The sequence below is a fragment of the Bombyx mandarina genome, chromosome 12, assembly GCF_030267445.1.
Source record: "Bombyx mandarina strain Sakado chromosome 12, ASM3026744v2".
NCBI classification, from domain to species: Eukaryota; Metazoa; Arthropoda; class Insecta; order Lepidoptera; family Bombycidae; genus Bombyx; species Bombyx mandarina.
In genome coordinates this window covers 4,683,186-4,706,659 of record NC_143219.1, presented here as the reverse complement: position 1 = coordinate 4,706,659, position 23,474 = coordinate 4,683,186, and the positions used below count along the sequence as shown (strand labels likewise).

The following is a 23,474-nucleotide window of genomic DNA, read 5'->3' as shown; positions in this document are numbered from 1 at the left end:
TAATAATAATAGTATTGAACGGCTGTCTAAATTAAAAATCGACTGAATAATAAATTCAAATTTGGAAAATTTCATAAATTTACGCAATTACTAGAAGTATTGATTATATAGATCTATTGTTCCTATTGTTCCTGCATAAACTTGCTAATGGAGAATACGATGTCCCTGATCTCTTATCTCTTTTAAACTTTAATGTGCCGCTGACGTCGACAAGGGCACTTCGAAGTTGATGGTGTTCAGGGTTCCCAGATACTACACCAACCTCGGTAAGAACGCGCCTCTCAGCAGACTAGTTGGGACGTTTTTGCTGCCAATGTTGACAGTTTTAGACGAGAAGTCCACAACCTTGCTCAATGAGCTTTGGTAGTAAATGTGTAATCATGTAAGGTTTTCATGTAATGTTATGTACCTATAGTTTTTTTTTTTATACAACGAACCGCTTTTTTGATCCATGCATTCAGTTGTTACCTGTAATTGTGTTAACATTTAGTGTGAAATCAGTGTATATGATATTTGTAATGTTTTATGCTGATGTATAACCTGTTGGTAGCCAATAAATAAAATAAAATATATTAACCGTACTTCTAGTAAGATGAGACATCTATATCTCTCATAATTCAAAGTGTCTACAAGCTTAGGTGATCGCTTAGCACCAATTAAGGCAAAAGTTCACAGGCCATTTAGTAAAAAAAATATGTTGTAATTCTTTTTACCAAATAAAATTATTTTCAGGTAAGTAATATCAGTTCCGCAATACTTATCATTTGTTTCTTTTACCCTTTTCAAGGCAAACAAAAAAGTAGATGGCATACTTAGATTATTTCAACTTACGGTTTAAATATACCATTTATTTTTACCATTTTATCATGGCACGCTCAGGAAATTGTTATTTTATCTTTATAGAATTTGAATTGTTAACATCACGAAAAATATATTATAAGAATGACGTAAATATTAAACAAAAAGAGAAACGCTTTATTTCCCATTAAGAACGTGACACTGAAAGTATTCCTTGTTTCAACTTTCCTTCAATTAAATCCATGGACCCATATAACTAAGCTAATTGAAACTTGACTAGCGGAAACGAAAACCCTTTTTGGCAGAATGAATCAATTTAATGAATGCTATCGAAATTGGTTACTGCCCAGAATTCTTCACTTCTTTGAAGTTATTCAATTTCAACGAGAACTCTTATTTCCATGACTCATTAGCATCTGCATTTGCATTTTTACAAAGTATCGTTAGTCAGAGCTCAGTCCTTCGTTTTAACTTCTTCGTTGACTTTGTATTTCAAATGGCACAATTACTCCTTTGATGGTGTTTCATGAAGGATAAAATTACGACGAACTTTACGTATTAATCTTAAGCTACATCTGGTACACTAGCTAGAGAGTATTACAGGTAAGTCGTTTTGTGAGTCTACACGAATATACACCGCAATACTGCTCGCCTTTGCCCTGAAGCATTATGATTGCATTATGATAATGATTAACAAAATTGACTACTCAAAAGCTATTTTAAAACAATAACTAAAATTCACATTTATCCTACCTATCATTGTCTAATAGAAAATTATTTTCTAGACACGAATATTGTAGCAAATCTCAGGTCAACACATTGGTTTTTATTGCCATTAACGATAGATACGGTCCGCGGTTTGTAATTTGAGTTTAATCATCGGGAACGAAGAATTTGAGACTCGTTGTATTCTGTTCTGTAAAATGATGTTCCGCCTATTAAAAAGTTTGGAGCGTTTCTTAAGAGACTTATAATTCAACAGGACAACAACGCTATAAAAAAATAATGGTGTTTACAAACAGCAGTTTCGTGCGTGTGTTTCCGTCCTTTATATCAGAGCAGGAATTTTATAAGACATCTTCTCGAGGTTATGCTACAAAAAGTTTAGACGCTACGAACCAGTAGTCTTTCACAGACGTGAAGAAAAAATACTGTTAGTTTTAAAAATAAATATAAACTAGCGACCCGCCCTCGCTTCGCTTAGGAAACTGTAATTTATTATTGATTTCTCCACTATTTAATGGATGTTATTATACATATAAAACTTCTACTTCAGTCACTCTATCTATTAAAAAAAACCGCATCAAAACCCGTTCCGTAGTTTTAAAGATTTAAGCATAGGGACAGACAGATATAGGGACAGAGAAAGCGACTTTGTTTTATACTATGTAGCGATAAAGAAATATTTTGAATATAGAATGGATAGATAGCCTATTGATTTAATAATTTCGCACAAGCTAATTGATTGCAGCTGCCATTGATATTTCGATTGCTGTTTTACTTAATTTGTTTATGTGTTCATCTAATGAAATGAAAACAATCACAGCACTATACGCTTATAACGTTAGTTTAAAAATAGCAAATATTTTCCTTCAGTTATTTGTTGATGCATGAAAATTCAGATTGAACAGCGGGTGGAACGCAGGACAAACAAAAAATGAAACAACATCTGCACAATTTTGATGAAATCTCTCTCCGTTACGGTTAGCGTAATAAAGGTCGAAAATATAATTGTATTTTTGAAATCGACCAATTTATTAATGTTTTACATAGGTGGAACTTATTCATTTCTACTTAAATTTAAGCTGGTCTACTTAAGTTACTAATTTAAGTATACTTTTTTTTTCTGGAAATGGACAGATGGAGTCAAGCCTCACATGCTAAGGAGCGTTTTTTGACAATAAAGGAGATATTTGGAAATCCATTGAAATGCTTTATTTTGAATACCTACATTAGTGTGATTAAATAGAAAACGTGAACACAAGAAAAACCCTGGAGAGAATATGATTCTAACTAATGTCTGAGAAAAAATAAATTATAAATCAGTCTCTGGAAAGAGGTAACAGTTGGCAGAATAAATATACGACGGGCAAAAAAAATTTATGATAACGAATGTTAAATAAAGTTATGCATCGTTAATTTAATATTAAAAATTAGAAAATTATTGATGTATGTATGTTGTTTTCATCGTTTTAAATCAATTTATATCCCAAATTATTCCAGTTTATACTCTACAAGCGGCCCGCTCTGGCTCCGCTCGGGTCTTTAAGAAAAATTTCAACGATATTTGACGTTGTTTTATTTTTTAAAATAAAAGAACAGTTGTTGCGGCATAACTAAAATAGTTAGACATATGCTGTCGTGACATTTTTTGTAAATAATAGTGTGTTCTACAAAGTCGTAGTACATTATTCTATCATCAATAGTTTTCGCAGGGCACGCGATGTAAATAATATTTTAGTTATTTTGTTTACACCCAAGGTTACATTATTGGAGTTTCAGTAAGGATCCCTAATTTTTTTCAAAAAAAATTATAGCTTATGTCACTCGGAAATAGTGTAGCTTCCAAACAGTGAAATAATTTTTCAAATCGGTTCAGTAGCAAACAAACAAACAAATCTTTCCTCTTTATAATAATATATAATAATAATTAGTATAGAAGTATAGATAAATCTTTGGAATAAATAAATATTTATGTTTAGGTTCAATTCATCAGAATAACAGTGCATTGTTTGTAAATCTCATCCACGAAGCTCTCACATTGATAATCACGATAATTGTTCTTCAATTTCAACTGCATAAAATATTCAGAAATATTTGAACATTCAGATGTATTGTATCTCCGTACGGAATACATTTACAACAGATTTTTCCGGGTTCAATAGACTTTAGGATGGTAAATCTATTGGCACAGTGAAATTCTCCTCTGTAATAAGATTTCTTAGTAGATGTGCGGGCCAAATGGGGCTTTTACTAACATATGTGTCGATGTTCTGTTTTAATTCAGACACGTATTCAACATTTGTCGATTTTATTGAGTTTTGGATTACACCATTTCATGTAATTATTTTTCACTGTTTTAATAGTTATCTATTTCAAAACAGCAAGCGCAAATTTGTGTTCATACATATATAGATCAATCATTGATAGAGTAACGACATTATAGACAAGTAAATATTTGCTCCTGTGGTAGTCCATTCATTTTCTTGTTCTGCTTAGTTACTATTTCCATACCTTCTATATAGAGAAATGTTTGGTATCTCAATCTTGAGTGAAAATCTCGAATTTCAATCTTTAGGCGAACACAAGTATGTTTAATTGTAATTTAATTAATACAATAAATCTTCAATTCTCATAGGTAATTATTATTAGACACTTCACGAAAAAAATCATAAATGCATTGGTTTAAAATTGTATTGAGTTGGGTCGAGCTTAGCCTAATAACACTGTCTCCACTGACTTGATCTATACTAACATTTTTCTGCATAGCACAGTAGGTTGGTAAATTACTTAAGAGTATGATACATGTTTCTTACTTAGCTCTATAATGTCGATATAATAGAATACTCACGGTCCTATTCTTCAAGTTCTTAACCCTGCAGAGTAGCCTCACGGGATGACCGACCAGTCCAGTAATATTCTTCGGTGTGCCCGGATCGAAGTATGGCGCATCCGGAGACCCTTGCCACTCGTGTAGGAACTCAGCACGAAACTGTCGCGAAGACATGTCTGTTGTTGTGCCTTCGGGAGACTCTGTACCAGAGTCAGCTGATACAAAAGAAAATGCTTTAACAGTTACAAAATAAATATTCTAGATTTTAATATTGTGCGATGAATATGCTTTGTATTTTTATGTATTGTAGTGGTATATGTAACAGCACTAAAAGTGGGTACTTAAAAGCTTGTTGCTGTATTTTCCTCATAAAATACATACAAGATTAAGTGGATTTCGTTGTCCATAAGCCAATGGTTGTGTCAAGGTATAGATATGATGAATTTGTTCATCGACCACATCTTGTAAATAAATGATGTGGATTTATTATTTTGGCTGTGTTATGTGTAGACTAGCATCACCCAATATTTTTCCTTGTTTCCACCCAATATTTTTCCGTATCGTAAATAACTTCGGGATACACCGAATGACTAGTAGCGTTTTCTGAGTATTATACCAACGTACGACGATTGTTAACTGACATTTAATGGTGGTGGGGCGCATAGTAAGCCTGCATTAGATACATTATGATGCATTAGATACATTATCTTATATCTTTAAACGAGCAATTCTTGTATATTTAATAATCTGAATCTCGGAAACGGCTCCAACGATTTTCATAAAATTTAGCATACAGGTGATTTCGGGGGCGATAAATCGATCTAGCTACTGTTACTGGTGGTAGGACCTCTTGTGAGTCCGCGCGGGTGGGTACCACCGCCCTGCCTATTTCTGCCGTGAAGCAGTAATGCGTTTCGGTTTGAAGGGTGGGGCAGCCGTTGTAACTATACTGAGACCTTAGAACTTATATCTCAAGGTGGGTGGCGCATTTAAGTTGTAGATGTCTATGGGCTCCAGTAACCACTTAACACCAGGTGGGCTGTGAGCTCGTCCACCCACCTAAGCAATAAAAAAAAAAAAAAGCTACAATTTATTTTCAGTAAATGTTGTTTTATTCGTGTTTTCAATAATGAACTTTATCGATAATTTTTATTTTTTATTTTTTTATTATTCTGTCGGTAAGATCGAAAAATATTATTAATATTTCATCATTTTATCAATATGTATTTCGTATTTAAATATAATTTCAAAAAAACAAAATATATAAAAAAAAGCGAGTAAAGCTCGGTCATCTGCTAGTGTTACTTATTTCTGCCGTGTAGTAGTGATGCTTTCCGGGTTCAAGGGTGGGACAGTTACTATGCAATATATTTAACATTTTGACTTTTTTTTTTTTTTAATAAATAAATAAATAATTATTTACTAACAATCACGCCACGTTAACTGGTCCCGTGCTAAGTTCGTAAAGAACTTGTGTTACAGGTACCAGATAACGGATATAAATGTAAGATTTTTATTATACACATACATATTATATTTAATATACATCCATAACCCTGGAAAAGACATTTATATTTATCATACAAATATCTTCCCTTGGCGGGATTCGAACCCGCGACCCTCCTGTGTAGTGACCATGTCACTTACCACTACACCAGACGGCCGTTATATCTTACAAGGCTTAGATGGGCTCGTTCGTCACCCCACAAAAAAAGAAAAGACAATTATTTAAAGAAGAAGACAAACCGAAGAAGAACAGAACAGCCGCCACGTCAATCGTAAATATTGAATATAAAGCTACAGAAAATCACACTAGAACTTACACAATTTGTGATGCACACTTAAAATTTAATTAATCGATTTCTGAAAACTCCGTATAATGAGTTTCGTATTTATTAATGGAAGTGGCGTTAAAGTTTAAATTAGTTTCGGTTGAGTGGTGCAAAACGATGCTTCCGGCCAACCGCGACGCTTTTTAGCATAGCCTTAAAGTAAATAATCGAATCTTTATTTATAATTAATTTTTGAAGAAATAAATAAATAAAAAAGGCGTTATAGTCACTGTTTCCGGGTATTCCCGACTTTGCCGTGTTAAAAATGTTATTCTATAACAATAAAAAATCGTCGTTTAATAGCAGAAAAAAAAATTGGTTAAGTCACCGTCCATTAAATTATGCTTATCCAAAAAAAATCCACAGTACATTTTATAATCATCTGTATCTATTTTAATTGCAATTTTGTTTTAGCGAAACCTGTAGTTAAATGGTTTCAGGTAATAAATATGACCGATGCAAACCTCTGTAGTAGAAACAGAAAGGAATCTTACAGTGAGGATTATTTCTATACCAATAAAGTCTAGATTTCAGTAAGCAGCAGTTTGGATGTGCCTCTGTGATTGTTAAGGTCTACCAGAAATTATGACCGCTTATATTTTTGTCGTCCCCCTCATAATCATCAATGGCAATAAAGAAAATCTTATAGGCCCCCCACTCTTCAGGTTATTACGAGATTAAATTTCCACATCAATAATATTGTTTTTATTAATTATTCTTATTTAAAATCAAGCGTTGATGGTGATACGGAAACCTAACGGAAAACGTTGATATGTATAGTAATCAAATTATTTCACATCAGGGACGAACGAAAATATCAGTGAATGCTCAAAAAGAGTTCATGTTGGTTGAGTCAAAAAGAGGTCATGCTTGATGTTTTCGTTTTTTGAGAAAATCACCACCGGGCGGGTGGGATATATGGGATGTTAAACCTCACCAAAAATGTGCCACTTCAGTCAATTTCCTGTGGCAGTAAAACATTTATCTAGTTGCTCAAGTTTATTAACCTAAAAAGTGCCTTTTGATAACGCGTTTTAAAGGATTTTATTTTATTAAGTTGTTAGCTGTTCAGCGTGTCTTAAGAATAGCGCTGCTCTTCGTGCGGTGCTTTTATGAATTTTACGGCCAATAATGTGATAACTCAAATGGATTTCTGTATTACGATAATGAATAATAAGTTTATAGCTTCTGCTGTAATATGGTTCATGAAGATTTCTCCTTGAAAATTTAGATTCGTAATTCATGAACAGATATGTACTTCAACCGTTACAAGGTATTTTTTATTGCTTAAATGTCTGGATGAGCTCACGGCCCACCTGGTGTTAAGTGGTTACCGGAGCCCATAGATCCCCTAAGACGTAAGTGCCACCACCCACCTCGAGGCTGAGGTCGAGACGAGTTTTTAGGTCTCAGTTTTTACAGTACAACAGCTGCCCCGCCCTCTAAACCGATTACTGTTTCACCGCAAAGATAGGCAGGGGATGGTCCCTACTAGTGCGGACTCACAAGATGTCCTACCACCAGTAATAAATCTACTTCGCTTATTCACTGTCGACCGATTCGTCTGCTTAATTCGTATATCATAATGATTAATTAGAAACAATACAAATCAATTTGTATTTCTTTATTGCTTTTAAATTAGATGAGCATTTGGCCCATCTAATGATGAACGTGTATCGTCACAAATGTATCTAGTAAACCTACTGTAGATACGCACAAATAGTCTTATGTTAATGGGGACTACTTTGAGGTTGTGATGTTTATGGTTTTCGGTAGCCAATTAATACCAGGAAGGCCATTATATCATACATCCACATAAGCAATAAAAAAATAACTCTGCTTTGGTGTTGCGATAAAAAAGAACGATATTATCTTGAACAATTCTTTAGAGCATTCCCTTTAGAACAAATGGCATAAAATATACAAAGAATCGAAGAAGAATGATAACTTTACAACAAACGAAAATAATTTAATCAGATTTTAATCCAGTTCAATACATTTAATGTAGTATGACCTAAAAGACAAAAAGCGCTTTTCCCCACTGAAAGGTTCATAAAAATCACGAAATTTCTGCTCCAGATATCAGGTTTTACGGAGATCTATTGGGTTTTTAAGACACGACGTTCACAAGCACCTACAAGCCACGCATTTAACATAACATCGTCGCTCTCGCTATTCAGAGCCAGTCGACTGAACGGAAATAAAGTATACGAACCTTGTACCGTGACTAGGGACACCATGACTTTACTTTATGCAAAAGAAAATGGCCAAAAAACAAAAAAGGTATTTTTTATCTTTACTGTAATAAATTTATGAGACCATGGTTATCATTGATTATCACGCTGCGAGGAGTTTTCGAAGAAAAAAATTGAATTTTTGTTGTTGTCTTGACGGCATAATAATATGGTCATCAGGTGCATCTAGTGTCATCAGCGAGTTATCACCGTAGCTTATGGCCATCAGTAGAACCTCTGAGAACTTTTTTCAACCTTGTAACATAAAAGCATACTTTATCACAGTCGTAAGCCCTATCGAATGGACGGGATGAATTTTTTTTTCTGGGACTAAGACAGTTCTCATTTCGAGAATCATTTGAAGAGGATCGAAACGGCCCAGATACGGCTTCGGCAAATTAAAGGCAACCATTAAATCAGAATATTTATAAGAGCAACAGTTTATCAATGGGTTACCTTATTTTGCTAATGGACTAAACCAGCGGTGCGCCTCTACTGAAATATTCATACAAATAAATGGGGCACTGTCCCGGAGAAGTACGCACGGATGGTGATCCCACTTTTTCTCATGATTTACGGGCATACATCATTCAGTTTGAGAAAATTGTATCCTCATAGTGTTGCGAGCTTGACTGCCTTTTATTGGGAAACAGCTAATACACTATAAAATGGTTTATTATTTTATTTTGCGTTAAAAAGTAATGGAACCCAGAGATTTAGTGTTTTTTTTTCTTTTAGTGCGTTAAAATATAATTGATGTTATAGAAGTTTATGTTTCGATTCCATTAAAAAACTTATTTCGTTAGTTTTCGAGACTTATTTTATAAGTAGCAAATTCCAGTCACGCACCGCTGTGACAATCGCAATACACAACGATGTTAAATATATTTAGATTTGTTGACTTGAAATTAGCTAAACGAAAGCTAGACTCATTGTAAGTTTTTGGTGTACGGTTTCGAGCAAGTGCTTGTTGCTTATAAGTGGACAAATTTTGATCGCGATTTTTTTTTATATAGCTTAGATGGGTGGACGAGCTCACAGTCCACCTGGTGTTAAGTGGTTACTGGAGCCCATAGACATCTAGAACGTAAATGCACCACCCACCTTGAGATATAAGTTCTAAGGTCTCAAGTATAGTTACAACGGCTGCCCCACCCTTCAAACCGAAACGCATTATTGCTTCATGGCAGAAATAGGCAGGGTGGTGGTACCCACCCGCGCGGACTCACAAGAGCTCCTACCACCAGTAATTACGCAAATTATAATTTTGCGGGTTTGATTTTTATTACACGATGTTATTCCTTCATCGTGGAAGTCAATCGTGGAAGTCAATACTGAACATTTGTTGAGTACTTATTTCATTAGAAAAATTGGTACCCGCCTGCGGTATTCGTACACCGGTGCATCCCTTCAACACGATTGCACCGGACGTCTTATCCTTTAGGCCACGACGACGACAATATGACGAATTGAAATAACGATATGGCAGCGCATAACACACGAAAAACCAAACATTAAAATTTAATATTAAAGTAATGGAACCCAGAGATTTAGTGTTTTCTTTCTTTTAATCCGTTAAAATATATGTGATGTTATAGAAGTTTATGTTTCGATTCCATTAAAAAACTTATTTCGTTAGTTTTCGAGACTTATTTTTATTAGTAGCAAATTCAAATCACAGAGCGTGCTCTGTCGTGGGTATTACTATATGTAAACAGATATGTGTGTTAATCGTGTAGCTTCGCTATTATCATATTGTGTCATAAAACTTCCCCGGAAAGCTAACGACAATTCTACCAAGATATATCACTATTGGAAAAATGGCTTAGAAACGCAGAATGACGCAGAGAGAAGAAACAAAGAAACATTGATTTTATTATTATGGGATAATTATTTGATTTTAATACTTATTCAACTTCACCGACTGTTTTTCTTATATTTATATACTAGCGACCCGCCCTTGCTTCGCTTCGGTAACTGTAATTTATTATTGATTTCTCCACTATTTAATGGATGTCATTATACATATAAACCTTCCTCTTCAATCACGCTATCTATTAAAAAACTGCATCAAAATCCGTTGCGCAGTTTTAAAGATTTAAGCATACATAGGGACAGACAGATATAGGGACAGAGAAAGCGACTTTGTTTTATACTATGTAGTGTGCTTACTGCATTGCGTGAGACCTAATGATAGTTCATATAATTCCTAAGATCATTAATTGTGGCGAGAAAATTTGCCTGTTATATGTCGGCAACACAACCGATACCACTATTCGAGCAACTCGTGTCGTTACAATTTCGAAGAAAAAGTGTTTTCATTTATTTCTTACACAGAATCCATTTTCTCCGAAATCTTATGGAGAGTTTTTTTTACCAGAATATTCAGATGTTTACGTCTTACTTAAAGTGTTACGTACTTACCGATGAGGAAAAAGAATCCATGCAGAAGAGATAGCCATAAAACGGGTCTGGCTCCGCTCACGATAGGGCCCATAACGACCGTAAGGTATCGATATCTGGAAACATACTGAAGTGTTAATAACCTTAATATAGATTTTTTTAGCACGTTGAAAATTATTGACACAATAATAGCATTAAAGTGCTTAGAGCAATCTAGATATCGCATACGTTCGAGTTTTTTTGAATTCCCGAAACTAGTATTTTTTTGAGAATCAACTAACACCTAATTTAAGTTGTTTAAAAACTGTTTATCGAGATTCTATTCTTATTTATATTAGTGCTGGTAATATCGATGCATTTGTAGCCGATCGATGGTTTATAGCTTGATCTTCGAAATTACGTATTGAAATTGTTTTTCTTAACAGTTAGAAACAAAACGTCGCATATGTTGGATGGATGTACGTAGAGAAGAAAGATTTATTTTTTTATATTATTTAGGTGGTAGATGTCACGTTCCGGTTATCATTTCACAACTTTTAGTAAAAATATTATCGATGTTCCGGTACGAAACTTGGGATCATTTACATCTACCTTGTTGATTTCTGTGATGCATTTCATATTCATTTTAAATTTTATACTCGTAATAGAAACACTAATGCTTTTCCTGAACATCGACGGTCAAATAATTATAATTGTTAGCTGTAATTATTTATTTGTTTTTGTTTATCAACGTAAGTCAGAACGGGAGGGCTTTAACCACTCCTTTGTTTATTTCAGATCCAAAGCAGTCACGCTTTTACACTTTGAGAGTCTAGTGTTATTCAATACTATCATATCTTCGACTGACTCGACGATGCCATAGTTAGCACTCCTGAGTGCTGGCCTGAGTTCGGTTCACACATTGGACAAACGTTCGTGTAATGATCAGGTTTGTTTGGTCTTTATCCAGGCTTTTAATGTCTATGTATATATATAAACGCGTCTAAATATGTATATAATGATATAGAGTACTTAAGAATGAATCTCTATATATAAAAATGAATTGCTGTTCGTTAGTCTCACTAAAACTCGAGAACGGCTGGACAGATTTGGATAATTTTGGTCTTGAATTATTTGTGGAAGTCCAGGAAGGTTTAAAAGGTAGATAAATATGAAAATGCTCGGAATTAAATAAAAATAACAATTTTGTTTTTCCTTTGATGTGTCCCCCGTAGGTCTTTTATCTATCGATTGAGGCACTACAAAGTCTGCCGGGTCAGCTGGTAAACAATAAAATAGTTAATTGCGTTTTTCTGTTATATAATAAGAAAATATTTTAAGCCCTTAGTCTTTTTTAAAATTAATGTTGTGACGGTAGCCATCACAGAACACAAGATAATTGACAGATGCCAGAATATCGCTTACTACATCTGAAAGATAAGTTTGAATATACAAGTTCCGAACAACATTTGGACTGTTTTTCTACCGACTGTTGTTCTACCGTTGTTATACCTATAATATTGAATATTAGACAGTAAATAGTATTAATAAACTATACAAAACTGAACTCTCTTTTTCCTGAATGCTAAACTGCACTGCATGATACTGAATGACACTGAAGAAATCCTTTTTAAAAACTTAAAAGTTTTAAATAATAAAGGTTTTTCTTTACATGTATATCGGTCTGTGTTTCCCATATTCCCCTTCTCAATACTGCCACCTGTCCTCAAATTAGCATTACCTGATTGTCATGACAGTCACGTATGTGATGAACTTGAATTACTTATTACTGAGTAGGCAAGTGGATCATGGAGCTTATCTACTGAATCACGATTAAAAGAAGAGTGACTGATACATTTGTCGTCTTGTGCGAATTTAGAACTAAAAGGGTTTCAAATTTTTTTTTCCACCGCCATCCAACCGAAAGTTCCAATTACCATAAAATGTCAATCCAAAACTGGAATTTGCATAAAGCCATTCCTTCAGTCTCCTAAAACGAAAATAAATTGGGAAAAGAACAGTCGCTTTTCACTACAAAAGACGGAACATTCAATCGCGCAGGCTTTAAACAAGAGTAGATAACGCTGATTTTATCTGTCTGCAGTGTCGCGCAGCGGCCCTTGTGTTATCTCGGGGATAAGTTTCAAACGTTGCGTTGTTTTAACATCTGATTCTAAGTAGAAGTTACTTTTAAATTACACTTTTATTTAAAAAAGATGTGTGGTGTCGTAGGACACCGGATACGAACGAAGTTCCTTATTATAAAATTATTAATTTTAAGTTCTTAAGGTATAAAGAAAATAATTATTTGGATATACATTTTTTATTATGATTTTTTTATCCATAAAAATAGTCGCAAGGGTCAACCACTCCGCAGCACAATGGAGCAGCCTCACCCTGGGGGAACCCCAGGTTGATAACAAAATAAATAGAAAAAATCTTACGTTACGGACGTTTTTTCCCGGTTAGGGTACCCCTCCGCATCGTCCCATAAGGAACTTTGTTCCAAAACTTCCATAGTTTAGATTTTCATGATCTTAAAACGATAAACATTGGTTTCAAACATTGGCGAAAAACTGGTCCAGTGAAGGAATTTAATTATAGACATGAAAGGAATTAGGCTGGTAGGCACCTTTCGGGGTAAGTGACGGAGAACGAGGACGTTTTAAGATCAAAATTCTTTTTCAGCTTACGAATAAAAAGGTCAAGTAGAACGTTGAATTTGTCACATCAGTTTTTGTATTGAATGGACAAGTTTGAGCAGGATTTAATCATAATTTTTAGATACGAAAATCGGAGTAACCTTGATCAGTTTTTGTTATAAAAGATGGGTATATTTTTTGGTTTTAAGTGTTCAATGAAGCATAGATAACGTGACTAATTTCACAATATCAATCTCGACCTCATGTCTCAAGGTGGTGTGACGCAAGATCGAAGTTTTTAGTTTAATTGTATAGTTATATTTAAGTATCGTATGATCAAACGGTTAACTATAGAGTTTAAATTTACTGCATTCCAAACATTTGTGTTCATATGCACCTGAATATGTAATTCCAAACATCGTGTCTAACAAATCCAGTCGTCAAAAATCAGAATGCGTAAGACGTAACCATAACATTGGCCCATACAAAGATACGTTTGTCTTTATCTCGTTTGAGTTATTGCTTGGTCGGAGACATTAAAAACTTTTACACTTACGTACCGGTATGTAGAGTGACCACACATTTTAAATGTAGTACGGGCCAGAAAAGTGACAAGTTAAAAAAATACGCTTTATAGATCGTAATTTTAAAGAGTAATACCATTCAGCCCCATCGAATTTAATAATTTATCTTGGAGTGTCTGTTTGTAATATTGAAATAACCGCTTTTTACTACATCCATATACGGTACATACACCAAAATAACATTTTTCTGTATGTCTATCTGTCTGTCTGTCTGTTTGTTCCGGCTAATCTCTGGAACGGCTGGACCGATTTTGACGGGACTTTCACTGATAGGAAGCTGATGATATAAGGAGTAACTTTTTTAGACTAGCTTCGCCCCGCGGCGTCACCCGCGGTACAACAATAACAGCGGGTAACATCGCGGGACTCAGCTATCAATAATGAAATTTCATACGCCTACTCGCGATTTTTTACTCACAAACATTTACGCTTACTTTGAACGTTACATAAATATCAAATTTATAATTTTGCTGATTTCAATCTGAATAAGATATATAGTGTGTTATATAATTTTGCATACATTATATATAAGATGTACATAGTATTGTAATTAATCTCATCACGGAACAAGGCAATGTAAGATATTTAATATGTTTTAAAAATCGGTATTGGGATTATAAAATATGTAATATTGAAATAATTACCATTAACTATGTCATTTATAAAAGTTGATTTACATATACATACACATTTATTTATTTATTTATTTAGACACACCAACAGCAATACACACAAAACATTCAAGCTTAAAATTAACATGTATAAAATTAAGTACAGGCATGTACAGCAATCTCTTATAACACACTATGACATGTTACAGCAATTTTACAAACAGCGGAAAAATAGGCTAAATTTAAATGTTAACAGTACGACAAAAAAGTATATTTGAAAACAACGTGAAAACAAGAGCTAACTACACACACTACTAACTTCAATACTACTAATTTCACATCGTATAGGTATCAAATTTATTTGTTGTGTCCGTTGAGAATCTATAGTTTTGAAGTTATATAAATGTAAGTACAGAGATTTCATCGAATATGACGCGAAATTGCCTTATTTAAAAACTATCGAAAATTTACAAATCATAATCGAACGTTCAAGCCAATAAAATTTGTTGGTTTTGGAATACGTCGTCGAAGTCGTCGTGGCCTAAAAGATAAGACGTCCGGTGCATTCGTATTTAGCGATGCACCGGTGTTCGAATCCCGCAGGCGGCTACCAATTTTTCTAATAAAATACGTGTATAACAAATGTTCACGATTGACTTCAACGGTGAAGGAATAACATCATGTACTAAAAATCAAACACGGAAAAATATAATTTGCGTAACCACCTACTGGTAGTAGGAGCTCGTGTGAGTCCGCACGGGTAGGTACTACCGCCCTGCTTGTTTCTACCGTAAAGCAGTAATGCGTTTCAGTTTGACGGGTGGAGCAGCCGTTGTAACTATACTGAGATCTTAGAACTTATATCTCAAGGTGCGTGGCGCATTTACGTTGTGGATGTCTATGGGCTCCAGTTACCACTTAACACCAGGTGGGCTGTGAGCTCGTCCACTCATCTATGCAATAAAAATAAAAAAAATGCGTTTCAGTTTGACGGGTGGAGCAGCCGTTGTAACTATACTGATACCTTAGAAGTTATACCTCATGGTGGGTGGTGCATTTACGTTGTAGATGTCTATGGGCTCCGGTAACTTAACACCAGGTGGGCTGTGAGCTCGTCCACCGATCTAAGCACTAAAAAAAATATCATGGGACTGTCTCGTTACAAATAAAACGTATGGTCTTATTAAATACATACCCGTGCCAGTAAATACGCACATGCCGTAGTATCTCCATTCCTTTTAAGGAAATCGTAAACAAAATTGTCTTGTAATGTCGCGAGCCCACAGAATGTGAAATGTCCATGCACTGGAGCTCAGAAACATTTTGGTAGCTATATTATAATATTGTATGAAGATTTTTAAATATAATTTTTATTTCTTTACGTTTTGGCAACATTTTTTAATGGTATTGAATTGTCAAATACTTGATATACGAGGTGCTTTGTTTTTATGTGCAGGACTGGGCTTCACTATGATCACTTTTATGCTACATGGTTGGATCAGCTCAGTGTACCCGGTATTAAGAGGTTGCCGGAACCCATGAGGTGTTTATGCGGTTACCTAGCTTAATCCTGTTAACGACCTTGGTTGATAGCCTTTTTTTATTGCTTAGGTGGATAAACGAGCTCACGGCCCACCTGGTGTTAAATGGTTACCGGAGCCCATACGACGTAAATGCCACCTATCTCGAGACATAATTTCTAAGTCTCTGTTTTAACAGTACAACGGCTGAACTACCCTTCAAATAAAAAGGCATTGCTGCTTCACGGTAGAAATAGCCATGGTGGTGGTACCTACTCGTGCGGACTCAAAATGTCTTACCATCAATTTCTCAAATTATAATTTTCCGGGTTTGGTTTTTATTACACGATGTTATTCCTTCACCGTGGAAGTCAATCGTGAACAATTGTTAAGTACGTATTACATTAGAAAAATTGGTATCCGCCAGCGGGATTCGAACACCGATGCATCGCTTGATACGATTAGACCGAGCGTCTTATCCTTTAGACCACGATGACTTCTAATCTGACGACCTTCTTATGCGAAGTAGTTACTTGCCAATCAAAGACATGATATTTTTTTTATTTTTTTTTTTATTGCTTAGATGAGTGGACGAGCTCACAGCCCACCTGGTGTTAAGTGGTTACTGGAGCCCATAGACATCTACAACGTAAATGCGCCACCCACCTTGAGATATAAGTTCTAAGGTCTCAGTATAGTTACAACGGCTGCCCCACCCTTCAAACCGAAACGCATTACTGCTTCACGGCTGAAATAGGCAGGAAGGTGGTACCTACCCGTGCGGACTCATCAGAGGTCCTACCACCAGTATTTACGCAAATTATAATTTTGCGGGTTTGATTTTTATTACACGATGTTATTCCTTCATCGTGGAAGTCAATCGTGAACATTTGTTAAGTACGTATTTCATTAGAAAAATTGGTACCCGCCTGCGGGATTCGAACACCGGTGCATATCGTTCAACACGAATGCACCGTACGTCTTATCCGTTAGGCCACGACGACTTCGATACTTCGACGACGATAATAGCATAATTGGCTATAAATAGTTTTGGTTCTCAATGTTTTAAGATTCAAAAAGACTGCATATTGTCATAAGCTGACTTTGAAGCTGTAGTATACTTACTATTTTTAGATTACGTTAGTTTAATATTCAATATTTTTAGTTTGCATATTGCACACTCGCAAGAAAAAAATACCAGTATTTTGACTTTTTCTTCCGTTGACGTGGTCTAAAATACTGCAAGTTAATACTAGTAGTATGTGGTAGTATTCTATTAGTAAGTAAAGTAATAATAAACGACATTTCCCATCGCGCAAGACATTGCTCATCGGAAATGGCGTTGGATAGGACACACTCTACGGCGCAGCGGAGTCAACGCAGCATCAATCGCGTTTGAGTGGCAACCGCTTGGCAGGAGAAGACCTGGTCGCCCTGTACACACTTGGCGACGCATCGTAGAGAGTGAGATGAGGACTGCCAACGTGACCTGGAGTGATGTCAAGGAGCAAGCGCAAGACAGGGTAAAGTGGAGACAACTTGTGAGGGCCCTATGTACAAGCGGGATACCCTAGGACTACAACAACAACAACAAGTAGTATTGAGAGAGCTTATGGTACGGATAGATACAATAATCTTTCAACTATCAAGCTATGGTGCATTCCGGTTCGAAGGTTGATACAATTATTCGGGTACCCCCGACCATCCGTGAGCTTGTCTACCTATGTCCAGTAAAAAATGTGTTCTGCTTTAATTTGTTCTCAAAACAAAAATAAATTTTAATAATTTACACAATCAGCTTCCATCAAATATGACATAGATTGTAATTTATTAACAACACTTCATAAATTCAGGCCATTTAAATGCAAATTATGAAATCCGTTGTATTATGAATAACAATTTCTAGTGACATTCATAATTTATTTATTCACGAAGTAAAAGAACATTAATACCATTTGAATGATTGGATTTTCCAACCCAAAGGTCATGAAAAAGCAATATACGTTGAAAATGAGACTTTTTTGCTCGTAAACAGGGATGTGACAAAAAGACGAACGTTTATTATCATTGTTTCATGCGAATGTCGTAAAAGATGTGATTTATCTGAACACTTCTTTCAATTACATACATATACCTAGAATTATCTGTAGCGATATTCACCGTACAAATTATTACGACACAAACAAGATACTTAAGGTAAACAGACCGGTTAAGTGACGATTCCTTTGAAACTGTATACATAAAATATGAAAACACCCAGCAATACTGCAACGGATAGCGTCTTCAGAATAATAACGCGATATACGCGACAGCAAAAATGTATTCTTTGAACACGAAATAAACAGTGCTCTCAGTAAAATGGAACGCTAAAGAAAGCAATGAAAATCGCGAATCATTGCTAGGTTTCATGAGATATTATTGTCGCTGTGATTTATGATGCAGAGTGTCTGATTGGATGGTATGGAAGCGTACGATGGAAGGATACGTACTTTTGAACATTGACCCTTTCTGTCTGATTGCGGTATTTTTGTTACGGTGCTTAGTGATGTAGACTTTTGATGTATTATTTTAAACGATGTTTCACTTTAATATGTATGCGAATTAGTATTTTTTTAGATGGGTGGACGAGCTCCCAGCCCTTCTGGTATCAAGTGGTTACTGGAGCCCATAGACATCTACGACGTAAATGCGTCACCCACCTTGAGATATAAGTTCTAAGGTCTCAGTATAGTTATAACGGCTGCCCCACCCTTTAAACCGAAACGCATTACTGCTTCACGGCGGAAATAGATAGGGTGGTGGTACCTACCCGTGTAGATTCACAAGAGGTCCTATCACCAGTAATTACGCAAATTATAATTTTGCGGGTTTGATTTTTATTACACGATGTTATTCCTTCACCGTGGAAGTCAATCGTGAACATTTGTTAAGTACATATTTCATTGACCAAAATATGCTGTGGGCAAATTTTTAAGTATTTTTTCATTTCAAAAATCGTTTGTATTATATTATAGTTTAGTATTTATTGCGTGATTATGTCTTATATGTAGTATGTTTAATAAGGTTACGAATTTATAGTCCAAAAATGATTTGTTTTGCGGTTTGATTTATTTTAAATTTGTGAAAAATTCGATTCTCTTGTTAGTTGAGTAAATTATTATACTGTACTATGGGTATGAGTTTAATTTCCGGTTCGAGAAAGTTTGTTTCTTTGTAAACTGTATTTGATATTTGGGGTACTTTTTCATATTTCGTGTGTGTATGTTCGTAAAATATCCCTACAAAATCCATCGTATTTCCATTCATCCATCACTCTGGGACAACTTTATTTTCGAAGCTCGGAAACGCTCGAAGTTAACGGAAACAAATCATTTTATTCAAACATTTCACATGCAGTGCTTATACTAGGAACTTTATCAGGGTCAGATCGTTACAGTGTATGTTGGCAGCAGTTGTTGATAATTGTTCCCTACGTATGTTTTTAACGCTTACTTTGTTTCAGTTGTAATATAATTTGATAGATTATTTTTATGTCTACTACAGACGAAGCAATCGAACGTATTACTAATATGCGGTTGAGAGAGGAAAAACTGTTTTATCGAGGATTGGGGCCTAAACGATTACACATCCGATGCAATAGTGGAAATTGTATCTGGGTTCAAATGCCAATTCAATTAACGCAATTACTTATTTCTATTAAGAAAATTATATTTAACATATGTTTTTTATTTAACAAGTTCTACGACGAATGATATCGTGTAATAAAAAAACACCTCCTGCTTATTTTTGAAGCCCATATGACTGGTATTAGTAGATACAATGACACGGTATTACGTGTCATTATATCTGTCTGCCACCCTAACTTCCCAATTCTTTTGATAGGAGAGCTCCGAATGTTATACGCTGCTCTTTGGGCAACTTAATTTAAAAAAAAAGATGTGTGCTGTCGTGGGTCACCGGATAGGAACGAAGTTCCTTATTATAAAAATATTAATTTTAAGTTCTATTCGTGGTATAAAGAAAATAATTATTCGGGTATACATTTTTTATTATGATTTTTTTATTGATTAAAAAAAATCTACTTTACGAAGTTATCAACTTTATTTTATTTACAATGATTTATAAAAAATATGTAATAATAATATACAAAGAAACAGCTATATGAATAATAATAATAACCGTCATTAGGTACTGTATAGCCATCATATTAAGACTATACATAAATAATAAAAATCTTACGTTATGGACGTTTTTTCCCGGTTAGATACTCCTCCGCATTCTCTCATAAGGAACTTCGTTACAAAAATACTTCTGATGTCGTTCCTATATCATAGGATCATTCATAGAAAATACAAAAAAATCACAATCACCAAAATTCACAAAGATAAAACAAAAGCTGAGTGAAAATGTAATTAAAGTCACATTACATTCACACACGGATACGTGTGACGCTAATACATATAAAATGAGTAAAAAACGAATCCCCTTGAACGTCCATAATGAAAATTTCCTTTCTGTAGCTTTATTTGGCTGACAATAACAAAACGAACACAAAATAATCCCGCGTCAAGTTTCGTATCGACTGAAATGTCAAACCGGGACGTATATTGGTAAAGTCTAACAAGCCGAATCAAAAGGATTCACAATTCAACTGTGCTCCAAACTCTATTTTTAAATTATGACGATTTCAAAAATAGCGTTCCAAAAATAAAAGACGAATAAGCGAATTAAAAAAAAAGTCAATAAAATTTATGTTTTCGGAACTATAATATCATTCACTCGGTGGAAGACCTTTTCTTTGCATAGCTCACTATAGACTGGGGATTTGGGACTGAAGAAATACGGCCTATGCACTGACATTCATATTCACGGAGCAATTGCCATTGAGCTGATAGCTCTCCTTCGGAGAAGCTCGGGCAGCTGTTAGTAAGCCTACCTCTCTTAGCAGACCCGTGATTGCCCACCTTGGTGAAACCGGAAAGGTCTCCAGGACACAGTTAGTACTTTTTTTTGTTTTAAAAAAAACTTACAACATCAGTTCGTCATCAATCTCGAATATTGTAGTCGTTTAGCTCAACATAAGTTATCAGCAGTACACGTTTTACCTATACGAGTATGTACTGTAGTAGTTGTCACTTTGTCTAAGTGAAAGTATCAATAAACAATTAGTAATACAAAATAGTTTAACAAATTAGCGTCTTTAACGCATTCTTACTGGTGGTAGGACCTCTTGAGAGTCCGCGCGGGTAGGCACCACCGCCCTGCCTATTTCTGCCGTGAAGCAGTAATGCTTTTCGGTTTGAAGGGTGGCGACTGCCGTTCTAACTATACTTGAGACCTTATAACTTATATCTCAAGGTGGGTGGCGCATTTACGTCGTAGATGACTATGGGCTCCAGTAACCACTTATCATCAGGTGGGCTGTAAGCTCGTCCACCCATCTAAACAATAAAAAAAATATTGTAACATAAAATAGTTTTGACAAATTAGCGTCCTTCATGCATTTACTGATATCGTGGCTAGGTTACACTCATATTAAATATTTTTTGTTGGCATCATACTTTAAATCAACACACAAAATTTACTCCAAAAATGGGAAACGAAACATAGGCGTTCGATATAATACGATGTCTAAAATGTCGCAACCTGTCAGATATCAGTATAAGTCGTAGTAACAATACTCTCCCCCCTTTCAATGTACCGTTATGTCATTGTGTTATATCAAATTGAATAAAAGGAGTCACGGACATTGTACAAATGACCGACAATAAACTCGATTGTAGTGGAACGAGGCGATTTGTAGGACATCAGGTCACTATCTAGCTTTATGTACGCGTTTAATAAATTGCTTCTGATGTTGGAAGTCTCGTAGTAATGATGGAAATTAATGGTGAAATGTTGTTAGATATCCGTTTTACTGTTCGAATTATGTAATATAGTAATGAGAATTACGAATGTTTCTTCGAATCTTATTTAGAATCATTTTTGGATTTACTATAGCAAAAATGCTATGCCTGTCTTCTGTGCGTTTGCAAAAAGCTCATTAAAATAATTACGTATAAAAACAAAAAGAAATAAAATTTATAAATTCGATGCCCAGGTTTATGTACTCAGAACACCACAATAATTTAACAAAAGTATTTATTCATTCGCACAAGAATCATGATAAAATCCGCACCTTGGATAACGTTGACATTTGCTCATTCTTGTTTTTTAGTAACACCCAGGTTGCTACTTATTATTACGTTTTATGACGTGGAAATATCTCGATCATGCGGGACAGAAATAGGTCCCAAATTAGCCGTACATTCTAGTGCAGAGGGTCAGAGAGCCGTTATATAGCACAATCGAGACTTCTACCTCTTATCCTAAGGTGACAACTTTGACGTCGTTCTTATTATTATTAAACCTTTATTTCAGTAAAGACACCATACATTTTGTTAGTAAGTATACTTATAATCTATTTTAGTCACTTAAAAACCTCACACATGTGTGTTGTGATTTCTACGTGCCCTAGAAATCGTTAAGCGCTCTGTGTGTCCTTAAGCTCATTGATACATTTATGCAAAAAAGTACCATTAGTTTCACAATCTGCATATTATCAATGAATTTTGGTCAGCCCTTAATAATATCTAAATTTATTTATGACTGTGAAAAGTTTATCGAACAAATTAATAATTAGAAACTTTTTTCTTATAATTTTGTTCACTTTGTCCAAAAGGTTGCTCACAACAAAATTACATGATGACCTAAATAGTTCGATACATTGCACTGAATCCATATCATATCTTATATTTGAAGGACTGGGTGGACTTCCCGCTTGATACTTCGATCCTTAAGGATATTTTGTGTCAGGTCTCATATCTGTAACAATAATAAGGAGGTGTCCTCACCACACAGCTCGCATACATTTTGGGTTTGATAGACCGTTAAATTAAAAGAGTAACTGATGTACAGTTTACACGTCTTCCATGCAGAATCTGCAGGTACTTATAGTCTATGTTTAAGTTTATACTGTAGAAATGCTGTCTATAATAAAAGTCCAGTGAGCACGCCATCCTGATATCTACAAAGTTTTTTAGCTTTATCTTGTTTCTTGTTGTCTTTTGTTTATAAATTTAACTTTTTGTGAGATCTTAGAATCGAGGCAGTCGTCTATTCTAGTGAGATTTTGGTATAGACACAGTTCTTCAGTACTCCATAGACTATTGCCTCTTACTTGAATTTCCATGCACGGTTCGAATACAATGATTGTCATTTTGGAGTTGTTTTTGACAAGTTCAGCAGATTATTCATAAGCCACAGTACACACATGGCT

General features: G+C 35.0%; 1 protein-coding gene across 1 annotated transcript in view; it reads right to left on the bottom strand.

The window, feature by feature from the left end:
- LOC114243102 (zwei Ig domain protein zig-8) overlaps window positions 1–23,474 on the bottom strand; it is a 49,291-nt gene that overhangs the window by 11,642 nt on the left and 14,175 nt on the right. The window contains exons 2-3 of the mRNA XM_028174474.2: window positions 10,842–10,936; window positions 4,370–4,566 (exon numbers count right to left, since the gene is read on the bottom strand). Coding sequence (XP_028030275.2) covers window positions 4,370–4,566; window positions 10,842–10,914 — 270 coding nt within the window. The 5' untranslated portion in view covers window positions 10,915–10,936. The remainder of the gene's footprint in view (window positions 1–4,369; window positions 4,567–10,841; window positions 10,937–23,474) is intronic.